This window comes from Heterodontus francisci, chromosome 29 (assembly GCF_036365525.1).
Source record: "Heterodontus francisci isolate sHetFra1 chromosome 29, sHetFra1.hap1, whole genome shotgun sequence".
Taxonomy (NCBI): Eukaryota; Metazoa; Chordata; class Chondrichthyes; order Heterodontiformes; family Heterodontidae; genus Heterodontus; species Heterodontus francisci.
In genome coordinates this window covers 65,140,872-65,153,179 of record NC_090399.1, presented here as the reverse complement: position 1 = coordinate 65,153,179, position 12,308 = coordinate 65,140,872, and the positions used below count along the sequence as shown (strand labels likewise).

General features: G+C 50.3%; 1 protein-coding gene across 4 annotated transcripts in view; it reads right to left on the bottom strand.

Moving 5' to 3' along the window:
• Positions 1-12,308, bottom strand: part of tap1 (transporter 1, ATP-binding cassette, sub-family B (MDR/TAP)) — a 92,633-nt gene that overhangs the window by 39,979 nt on the left and 40,346 nt on the right. For all 4 annotated transcript variants that reach the window (XM_068008921.1, XM_068008923.1, XM_068008920.1 and 1 more), the window contains exons 7-9: positions 7,473-7,670; positions 6,820-6,948; positions 198-386 (exon numbers count right to left, since the gene is read on the bottom strand). In XM_068008921.1, coding sequence (XP_067865022.1) covers positions 198-386; positions 6,820-6,948; positions 7,473-7,670 — 516 coding nt within the window. The remainder of the gene's footprint in view (positions 1-197; positions 387-6,819; positions 6,949-7,472; positions 7,671-12,308) is intronic.

Genomic DNA, 12,308 nt, shown 5'->3' with positions numbered 1-12,308 from the left:
TCCCACAACAGCCACTATCTTCAACTCTATGTGCTCTCATTTTTGTTAATAGTCTCTTTTGTGGAATCTTCTTGGATATCTTTTGGAAGTCCCTTATCTACCATATTAGTGACCTCCTGGTTGGTGCAGACTCCTGCGTTCTCTCACCAATTTACCGTGCTCCTGCAGAGCGGTGTGGCACCAAAGAGCCATCATACCTTCAACACCGGGGTGTCTGGTCGCTTGGGGTAGGCAAACGTCACATTCCTGAACTCAATGTGAGCTTTTGGCCTGACTGGGGCGAAGGTCCCCACTGTGGAAAGGGCAGGTCGCCGATCCATGTACTCGAAAACCTTCTCGGAGGCCCCCACAGCTTTCTTCACATTGGGGTAGACAGACAGTAGGACCTGCCATCGAACACAGGGGGAAACAACATTGGTCCAACATGCACTGCTGAAGGTACCTTAACAAATCAGGAACTTTACAAGAACATCACTTCAGTTCAAACAGGGAGACAGTAGACTCTGCGTAACAGAGGGATTCCCAGGCTAACACAGGCCTTCACTCAACCTCTACCCTCTACAGTCCTTCAGCACACACATCGTCAAGTAAGAGGTGTCCCCACACTTGGGGAGGGTCAGTCACCTGAGAGCAACATAAGAACATAAGAAATAGGAGCAGGAATATGCCATTCGGCCCCTCGAACCCATTCAATAAGATCACGGCTGATCTGATTGTGGCTTTAAATTCACTTTCCTACCTGCCCCCATAACCCTTGATTCCCTTGTAGGTCAAAACTCTGTCTAACTCAGCCTTGAATTTATTCAATGACCCAGCCTCCACTGCTGTCTGGGGAAGAGAATTCCAAAGATTAATGACTCCCTGAGAGAAGAAATCCCCCTCATCACCGTCTTAAATGGGAGAGCCCTTATTCTGAAACTGGGCCTCCTAGTTCTAGATTCCCCCACGAGGGAAGACATCCTCTCAGTATCTACCCTATCAAGCCACCTCAGAATCTTATGTTTCAATAAGATCACCTCTCATTCTTCTAGACTCCAATGAGTACAGACCCGACCTTCTCAACCTTTCCTCATTAAGACAATCCCTTCACCCCGGAAATCAGTCCAGTGAACCTTCTCTGAACTGCTTCCAATGCAAGTATATCCCTCGTTAAATAAGGAGACCAAACCGGTACTCAATACTCTTGGTGCAGTCTCACCAATGCCCTGCACAGTTGTAGCAAGACTTCCCTACTTTTACACTCTATTTGCCTTGCAATAAAGACCATCATTACATTTACCTTCCTAATTACTTGCTGTAGCTGCATGTTAACTTGTTGTAATTCATTTATGAGGACACCCAGATCACTCTGTACTGCAGCATTCTGCAGTCTCTCAACATTTAAATTTTTTTTTCATTCATTCATGGGATGTGGGCTTCACTGGCCAGGCCAGCATTTATTGCCCATCCCTAATTGCCCTTGAGCTGCCTTCTTGAACCGTTGCAGTCCATGTGGGATAGGTACACCCACAGTGCTGTTAGGAAGTGAGCTCCAGGATTTTGACCCAGCGACAGTGAAGGAACGGCGATATAGTTCCAAGTCAGGATGGTGTGTGACTTGGAGGGGAACTTGCAGGTGGTGATGTTCCCATGTATTTGCTGCCCTTGTCCGTTTAGGTAGTAGAGGTCGTGGGTTTGGAAGGTGCTGTCAAAGGAGCCTTGGTGCATTGCTGCAGTGCATCTTGTAGATGGTACACACTGCTGCCACTGTGCGTTGGTGGTGGAGGGAGTGAATGTTTGTAGATGGGGTGCCAATCAAGCGGGCTGCTTTGTCCTGGATGGTGTCGAGCTTCTTGAGTGTTGTTGGAGCTGCACCCATCCAGGCAAGTGGAGAGTATTCCATCACACTCCTGACTTGTGCCTTGTAGATGGTGGACAGGGTTTGGGGAGTCAGGAGGTGAGTTACTCGCTGCAGGATTCCTAGCCTCTGACCTGCTCTTGTAGCCACAGTATTTATATGGCTACTCCAGTTCAGTTTCTGGTCAATGGTAGCCCCTATGATGTTGATAATGGGGGATTCAGCGATGGTAAATGCCGTTGAATGTCAAGGGGAGATGGTTAGATTCTCTCTTGTTGGAGATGGTCATTGCCTGGCACTTGTGTGACGTGAATGTTACTTGCCACTTAACAGCCCAATCCTGGATATTGTCCAGGTCTTGCTGCATTTCCACACTGACTGCTTCAGTATCTGAGGAGTCATGAATGGTGCTGAACATTGTACAATTATCAGCGAACATCCCCACTTCTGACCTTATGATTGAAGGAAGGTCATTGATGAAGCAGCTGAAGATGGTTGGGCCTAGGACACCACCCTGAGGAACTCCTGCAGTGATGTCCTGGAGCTCAGATGATTGACCTCCAACAACCACAACCATCTTCCTTTGTGCTAGGTATGACTCCAGCCAGCGGAGGGTTTTCCCCCTGATTCCCATTGACCTCAGTTTTGCTCAGGCTCCTTGATGCCATACTCGGTCAAATGCTGCCTTGATGTCAAGGGCAGTCACTCTCACCTCATCTCTTGAGTTCAGCATTTTTGTCCATGTTTGAACCAAGGTTGTAATGAGGTCAGGAGCTGAGTGGTCCTGGCGGAACCCAAACTGAGCGTCACTGAGCAGGTTATTGCTAAGCAAGTGCCGCTTGATGGCACTGTTCATGACACCTTCCATCACTTTACTGATGATTGAGAGTAGGCTGATGGGGCGGTAATTGGCCGGGTTGGACTTGTCCTGCTTTTTGTGTACAGGACATACCTGGGCAATTTTCCACATTGCTGGGTAGATGCCAGTGTTGGAGCTGTACTGGAACAGCTTGGCGAGGGGCGCGGCAAGTTCTGGAGCACAGGTTTTCAGTACTATTGCCGGAATATTGTCAGGACCCATAGCTTTTGCAGTATCCAGTTCCTTCAGTCGTTTCTTGATATCACGCGGAGTGAATCGAATTGGCTGAAGTCTGGCATCTGTGATGCTGGGGACTTCAGGAGGAGGCCGAGATGGATCATCAACTCCGCACTTCTGGCTGAAGATTGTTGCAAATGCTTCAGCCTTATCTTTCGCACTGATGTGCTGGGCTTCCCCATCATTGAGGATGGGGATATTTGTGGAGCTACCTCCTGCAGTTCGTTGTTTAATTGTCCAGCACCATTCACGGCTGGATGTGGCAGGACTGCAGAGCTTAGATCTGATCCGTTGGTTATGGGATCACTTAGCTCTGTCTATCGCATGCTGCTTTGGCATGCAAGTAGTCCTGGGTTGTCCCTTCATCAGTCTGACACCTCATTTTGAGGTATGCCTGGTGCTGCTCCTGGCATGCCCTCCTGCACTCTTCATTGAACCAGGGTTAGTCTCCTGGCTTAAATAAAAACAAGAAATGCTGGAACCACTCAGCAGGTCTGGCAGCATCTGTGAAAAGAGAAGCAGAGTTAACGTTTCGGGTCCGAAATGTTAACTCTGCTTCTCTTTTCACAGATGCTGCCAGACCTGCTGAGTGGTTCCAGCATTTCTTGCTTTTATTTCAGATTTCCAGCATCCTCAGTATTTTGCTTTTATTTTAGCTCCTGGCTTGATGGTAATGGTAGAGTGGGGGATATGCCGGGCCATGAGGTTACAGATTGTGGTTGAGTACAATTCTGCTGCTGCTGATGGCCCACAGTGCCTCATGGATGTCCAGTTTTGCATTGCTAGATCTGTTCGAAATCTATCCCATTCAGCACAGTGATAGTCCCACACAACACGATGGACGGTATCCTCAATGTGAAGGCGGACTTCGTCTCCACAAGGACTGTGCGGTGGTCACTCCTACCAATACTGTCATGGACAGAAGCATCTGCGGCAGGCAGATTGGTGAGGACGAGGTCAAGTATGTTTTTCCCTCGTGCTGTTTCCCCCTCCACCTGCCGCAGACCCAGTCTACCAGCTATGTCCTTTAGGACTCGGCCAGCTCGGTCAGTAGTGGTGCTACCGAGTCACTCTTGGTGATGGACATTGAAGTCCCCCACCCAGAGTACATTTTGTGCCCTTGCCACCCTCAGTGCTTCCTCCAAGTGGTCTTCAACATGGAGGAGTACGGAGTCATCAGCTGAGGGAGGGCGGTCGGTGGTAATCAGTAGGAGGTTACCTTGCCCATGTTTGACCTGATGCCATCAGACTTCATGGGGTCCGGAGTCGATGTTGAGGACTCCCAGGGCAACTCCCTCCCTACTGTATACCACTGTGCCACCATCTCTGCTGGGTCTGTCCTGCCGGTGGGACAGGACATACCCAGGGATGGTGATGGCAGTGTCTGGGACATTGTCTGTAAGGTATGATTCCGTGAGTATGACTATGTCAGGCTGTTGCTTGACTAGTCTGTGGGACAGCTCTCCCAACTTTGGCACAAGCCCCCAGATGTTCGTAAGGAGGACTTTGCAGGGTCGACAGGGCTGGGTTTGCCGTTGTCGTTTCCGGTGCCTCGGTCGATGCCAGGTGGTCCGTCCGGTTTCATTCTGCTTTTCTATTTTTCCTGCCAAAGTGGAACACCTCACATTTTCCCACATTATACATCTACTGCCAAATTTTTGCCCACTCACTTAACCTATCTATATCTCTTTGCAGACTCTTTGTGCCTTCCTCACAACTTGCTTTCCTATGTATCTTTGTATCATCAACTGTCACTGTCATTTCCTGGTGCAGGGTCTGCCCGGTCAGTGTCATTTCCTGCTGCCAGGGTCTGACCGGTCAGTGCTACATAACACTCAGTCCTTTCATTCAAGTCATTAATATGGATTGTAAATTGTTTGAGGCCCCAGCACTGATCCTGGTGGCACTCCACTGGTCAGTTTACCAACCTGAAAATGCCCTATTTATCCTGACTTTGTTCCCTGTTAGTGAGCTAATTCTCCATTCATGCGAATATATTACACCCAACACCATGAGCTCTTATCTTGTATAGTAACCTTTTCTGTGGCACCTTATTGAATGCCTTTTGGAAATCCAGATGCACTTTCTCCACTGGTTCCCCTTTAGCAACCCTGCTTGCTACATCCTCAAAGATCTCTAATAGATTTATCAAACATGATTTCCCTTTCATCAAACCTTTCATAAAAATCTATGTAAAGTGATGAGGAACAAGAGGACAAAAGGGAGGGAGGACAAGAATGAGAAGCTGTGACCCAGCACAGGGTCCAATCTGTCAGTGTTGGGTCCCGGTGCAGGGTCCGACCGGTCAGCGCCATTTCCTGGTGCAGGGTCCGACCGGTCAGTGCCATGTCCCAGCGCAGGGTCCGACCAGTCAGTACCATGTCCTGGCACAGGGTCCGACCGGTCAGTGCCATGTCCCAGCGCAGGGTCCGACCGGTCAGTGCCATGTCCTGGCGCAGGGTCCGACCGGTCAGTGCCATTTCCTGGTGCAGGGTCCGACCGGTCAGTGCCATTTCCTGGTGCAGGGTCCGACCGGTCAGTGCCATGTCCCAGCGCAGGGTCCGACCGGTCAGTACCATGTCCTGGCACAGGGTCCGACTGGTCAGTGCCATGTCCTGGCACAGGGTCCGACCGGTCAGTGCCATTTCCTGGTGCAGGGTCCGACCGGTCAGTGCCATGTCCCAGCATAGGGTCTGATCTGTCAGTGCCGGGTCCTAGCGCAGGGTCCGACTGGTCAGTGCCAGGTCCCGGTGCAGGGTCTGACTGGTCAGTGCCATGTCCCGGCGCAGGGTCTGACCGGACGGTGCCAGATCCCGGCACAGGGTCCGACCGGTCAGTGTCATATCCTGGCGCAAGGTCCGACTGGTCTGTGCCATGTCCTGGCGCAGGTCCCGATCTGTCAGCGCCGGTTCCTGATAATCAATGAGAGTCTGGGTCATCGAACGGCCAAACTGTTGGTTATCAGACGATCAGAGTCTGGGTTATCGGACGGTCAGAATGTGGGTTATGGGACGGTCAGAGTGTGGGTTATGGGACGGTCAGAGTCTTTGTTATGGGATGGTCAGAGTCTTGGTTATGGGATGGTCAGAGTCTTGGTTATCGGACGGTCAGAGTCTGGGTTATCGGACGGCCAGACTCTGGGTATCGGACTGTCAGAGTGTTGGTTATCGGCCGGTCAGAGTGAGGGTTATGGGATGGTCAGAGTGTGGGTTATCGGACGGTCAGAGTGAGGGTTATGGGATGGTCAGAGTGTGGGTTATCGGACGGTCAGAGTGTGGGTAATGGGACGGTCAGAGTCTGGGTTATGGGATGGCCAGAGTCTGGGTTATGGGACGGTCAGAGTCTGGGTTATCGGACGGTCAGAGTGTGTGTTATGGGACGGCCAGAGTCTGGGTTATCGGACGGTCAGAGTCTAGGTTATGGGACGGTCAGAGTGTTGGTTATCGGACGGTCAGAGTGTGTGTTATGGGACGGTCACAGTCTTGGTTATGGGATGGTCAGAGTCTTGGTTATCGGACGGTCAGAGTCTGGGTTATCAGACGGCCAGAGTGTGGGTAATGGGATGGTCAGAGTGTGGGTTATCGGACGGTCAGAGTCTGGGTTATGGGACGGTCAGTGTCTGGGTTATCAGACGGTCAGAGGGTGGGTTATCGGACGGTCAGAGGGTGGGTTATGGGACGGTCAGAGTCTGGGTTATCGGACGGTCAGAGTCTGGGTTATCGGACGGTCAGAGGGTGGGTTATCGGACGGTCAGAGTCTGGATTATGGGACGGCCAGAGTCTGGGTTATCGGACGGCCAGAGTCTGGGTTATCGGACGGTGAGAGCCTGGTTACCTGACAGTGGAGACAATGAAGAGTATCTCCTGAACAACCCTCCATCACTCACCTCGACGGCCGTTGTAAACTGCATCTCGTAGAGGATGAAGGAGACGAGATTCCCACTAGTGACGTTTCCACCTGCGACGAGCCGACCCCCATAGTACAGGAGAGTGACCTTCAATACCAGACCTGAGAGCTGAGACAGGAGAAGAGAGATGAATGGACCAGACTGAAGAGCTTCACCATGGTGGAGCAGGGGTGGGTAGGTGGGCACCCCAGAACCCACTCACCACTCCCCCCCAAGATGTCTGTCAGCTTCACCATGCGCAGTTGAACGACCCAGTGATACAGTTCTTGGCACCTCCACAGTCACTCCATTACTCCCCACGGTCAGACTGTCGCACCCCGCAGTCACTCCCCACGGTCACTTCCTAGCAGTCACACCGTTGCTCCCCGCAGTCACACCCCACGGTCACACCATCGCACCCCGCGGTCATTGCCCGTGGTCACTCTGCCGCTGCCTGCAGTCACACAGTCCCTCCCTGCGGTCACACCGTCACCTACCAATGCCACTCCAAGCCACCACTCCAAGCCTCTCCCCTTGACCCTCCTGCCTCATCAAGCCCCCAGATCATTCACCCTATTGAGTATTCTCTGCTGCCCCTTGAGGCCTATGCCCTATCGAAATGCCCCATTTCTCACTTAAGGAGGGCCACTTACACTGTTAGTCCACATGAAGCCAGCATAGGCCGCAGCCTCCTTCTTGTTGAGCCGGAATGTGTCCTCCAGACGTTCACCGTACCGTCGAGATTCACCATCCTCATTGGCAAAACTCCGCACAGTCTTCATGGACGAGAAAGTCTCCACTGCCACATCATTGGCCTTCGCAAGAGACTCCTGTACCTCGACAGACAGTTTCTGTGACACAGAGACAGACCAGGGTCAGGAACCAGTCTAAAGGACATTGTTCTCACACAGAGACAGACCAGGGTCAGGAACCGGTCTAAAGGACATTGTTCTCACACAGAGATAGACCAGGGTCAGGAACCAGTCTAAAGGACATCGTTCTCACACAGAGACAGACCAGGGTCAGGAACCAGTCTAAAGGACATCGTTCTCACACAGAGACAGACCAGGGTCAGGAACCGGTCGAAAGGACATTGTTCTCACACAGAGATAGACCAGGGTCAGGAACCAGTCTAAAGCACATTGTTCTCACACAGAGACAGACCAGGGTCAGGAACCAGTCTAAAGGACATTGTATCTCACACAGAGACAGACCAGGGTCAGAAACCAGTCTAAAGGACATTGTATCTCACACAGAGACAGACCAGGGTCAGGAACCAGTCTTAAGGACATTGTAGCTCACACAGAGACAGAGCAGGGTCAGGAACCAGTCTAAAGGACATTGTATCTCACACAGAGACAGACCAGGGTCAGGAACCAGTCTAAAGGACATTGTATCTCACACAGAGACAGACCAGGGTCAGGAACCGGTCTAAAGGACATTGTTCTCACACAGAGACAGATCAGTGTCAGGAACCAGTCTAAAGGACATTGTATCTCACACAGAGACAGACCAGGGTCAGGAACCAGTCTAAAGGACATTGTTCTCACACAGAGACAGACCAGGGTCAGGAACCAGTCTAAAGGACATTGTATCTCACACAGTGACAGACCAGGGTCAGGAACCAGTCTAAAGGACATTGTATCTCACACAGAGACAGACCAGGGTCAGGAACCAGTCTAAAGGACATTGTTCTCACACAGAGACAGACCAGGGTCAGGAACCAGTCTAAAGCACATTGTTCTCACACAGAGACAGACCAGGGTCAGGAACCAGTCTAAAGCACATTGTATCTCACACAGAGACAGACCAGGGTCAGGAACCAGTCTAAAGGACATTGTATCTCACACAGAGACAGACCAGGGTCAGAAACCAGTCTAAAGGACATTGTTCTCACACAGAGACAGACCAGGGTCAGGAACCGGTCTAAAGGACATTGTTCTCACACAGAGACAGACCAGGGTCAGGAACCAGTCTAAAGCACATTGTTCTCACACAGAGACAGACCAGGGTCAGGAACCAGTCTAAAGCACATTGTATCTCACACAGAGACAGACCAGGGTCAGGAACCAGTCTAAAGCACATTGTATCTCACACAGAGACAGACCAGGGTCAGGAACCAGTCTAAAGGACATTGTATCTCACACAGAGACAGACCAGGGTCAGAAACCAGTCTAAAGGACATTGTTCTCACACAGAGACAGACCAGGGTCAGGAACCGGTCTAAAGGACATTGTATCTCACACAGAGACAGACCAGGATCAGGAACCAGTCTAAAGGACATTGTATCTCACACAGAGACAGACCAGGGTCAGGAACCAGTCTAAAGGACATTGTTCTCACACAGAGACAGACCAGGCTCAGGAACCAGTCTAAAGGATATTGTTCTCACACAGAGACAGACCAGGGTCAGGAACCAGTCTAAAGGACATTGTTCTCACAGAGAGACAGACCAGGGTCAGGAACCAGTCTAAAGGACATTGTATCTCACAGAGAGACAGACCAGGGTCAGGAACCAGTCTAAAGGACATTGTTCTCACACAGAGACAGACCAGGCTCAGGAACCAGTCTGAAGGACATTGTTCTCACACAGAGACAGACGAGGGTCAGGAACAAGTCTAAAGGACATTGTTCTCACACAGAGACAGGTCAGTGTCAGGAACCAGTCTAAAGGACATTGTATCTCACACAGAGACAGACCAGGGTCAGAAACCAGTCTAAAGCACATTGTATCTCACACAGAGACAGACCAGGGTCAGGAACCAGTCTAAAGGACATTGTTCTCACACAGAGACAGGTCAGTGTCAGGAACCAGTCTAAAGGACATTGTATCTCACACAGAGACAGACCAGGGTCAGAAACCAGTCTAAAGGACATTGTTCTCACACAGAGACAGACCAGGGTCAGGAACCGGTCTAAAGGACATTGTATCTCACACAGAGACAGACCAGGATCAGGAACCAGTCTAAAGGACATTGTTCTCACACAGAGACAGACCAGGCTCAGGAACCAGTCTAAAGGACATTGTTCTCACACAGAGACAGACCAGGGTCAGGAACCAGTCTAAAGGACATTGTATCTCACACAGAGACAGACCAGGGTCAGGAACCAGTCTAAAGGACATTGTTCTCACACAGAGACAGGTCAGTGTCAGGAACCAGTCTAAAGGACATTGTATCTCACACAGAGACAGACCAGGGTCAGAAACCAGTCTAAAGGACATTGTTCTCACACAGAGACAGACCAGGGTCAGGAACCGGTCTAAAGGACATTGTATCTCACACAGAGACAGACCAGGATCAGGAACCAGTCTAAAGGACATTGTTCTCACACAGAGACAGACCAGGCTCAGGAACCAGTCTAAAGGACATTGTTCTCACACAGAGACAGACCAGGGTCAGGAACCAGTCTAAAGGACATTGTATCTCACACAGAGACAGACCAGGGTCAGGAACCAGTCTAAAGGACATTGTTCTCACACAGAGACAGACCAGGGTCAGGAACCAGTCTAAAGGACATTGTTCTCACACAGAGAGAGACCAGGGTCAGGAACCAGTCTAAAGGACATTGTATCTCACACAGAGACAGACCAGGGTCAGGAACCAGTCTAAAGGACATTGTATCTCACACAGAGACAGACCAGGGTCAGGAACCAGTCTAAAGGACATTGTATCTCACACAGAGACAGACCAGGGTCAGGAACCAGTCTAAAGGACATTGTTCTCACACAGAGACAGACCAGGCTCAGGAACCAGTCTAAAGGATATTGTTCTCACACAGAGACAGACCAGGGTCAGGAACCAGTCTAAAGGACATTGTTCTCACAGAGAAACAGACCAGGATCAGGAACCAGTCTTAAGGACATTGTATCTCACACAGAGACAGACCAGGGTCAGGAACCAGTCTAAAGGACATTGTTCTCACACAGAGACAGACCAGGGTCAGGAACCAGTCTAAAGGACATTGTTCTCACACAGAGACAGACCAGGGTCAGGAACCAGTCTGAAGGACATTGTTCTCACACAGAGACAGACGAGGGTCAGGAACAAGTCTAAAGCACATTGTATCTCACACAGAGACAGACCAGGGTCAGGAACCAGTCTAAAGGACATTGTTCTCACACAGAGACAGGTCAGTGTCAGGAACCAGTCTAAAGGACATTGTATCTCACACAGAGACAGACCAGGGTCAGGAACCAGTCTAAAGGACATTGTATCTCACACAGAGACAGACCAGGGTCAGGAACCGGTCTAAAGGACATTGTATCTCACACAGAGACAGACCAGGATCAGGAACCAGTCTAAAGGACATTGTTCTCACACAGAGACAGGTCAGTGTCAGGAACCAGTCTAAAGGACATTGTATCTCACACAGAGACAGACCAGGGTCAGGAACCAGTCTAAAGGACATTGTATCTCACACAGAGACAGACCAGGGTCAGGAACCGGTCTAAAGGACATTGTATCTCACACAGAGACAGACCAGGATCAGGAACCAGTCTAAAGGACATTGTTCTCACACAGAGACAGACCAGGGTCAGGAACCAGTCTAAAGGACATTGTTCTCACACAGAGACAGACCAGGGTCAGGAACCAGTCTAAAGGATATTGTTCTCACACAGAGACAGACCAGGGTCAGGAACCAGTCTAAAGGATATTGTTCTCACACAGAGACAGACCAGGGTCAGGAACCAGTCTAAAGGACATTGTTCTCACAGAGATACAGACCAGGATCAGGAACCAGTCTAAAGGACATTGTATCTCACACAGAGACAGACCAGGGTCAGGAACCAGTCTAAAGGACATTGTTCTCACACAGAGACAGACCAGGGTCAGGAACAAGTCTAAAGCACATTGTATCTCACACAGAGACAGACCAGGGTCAGAAACCAGTCTATAGGACATTGTTCTCACACAGAGACAGACCAGGGTCAGGAACCGGTCTAAAGGACATTGTATCTCACACAGAGACAGACCAGGGTCAGGAACCAGTCTAAAGGACATTGTATCTCACACAGAGACAGACCAGGGTCAGGAACCAGTCTAAAGGACATTGTTCTCACACAGAGACAGACCAGGGTCAGGAACCAGTCTAAAGGATATTGTTCTCACACAGAGACAGACCAGGGTCAGGAACCAGTCTAAAGGATATTGTTCTCACACAGAGACAGACCAGGGTCAGGAACCAGTCTAAAGGACATTGTTCTCACAGAGACACAGACCAGGATCAGGAACCAGTCTAAAGGACATTGTATCTCACACAGAGACAGACCAGGGTCAGGAACCAGTCTAAAGGACATTGTTCTCACAGAGAGACAGACCAGGGTCAGGAACCAGTCTAAAGGACATTGTTCTCACACAGAGACAGACCAGGGTCAGGAACCAGTTGAAAGGACATTGTATCTCACACAGAGACAGACCAGGGTCAGAAACCAGTCTAAAGGACATTGTTCTCACACAGAGACAGACCAGGGTCAGAAACCAGTCTAA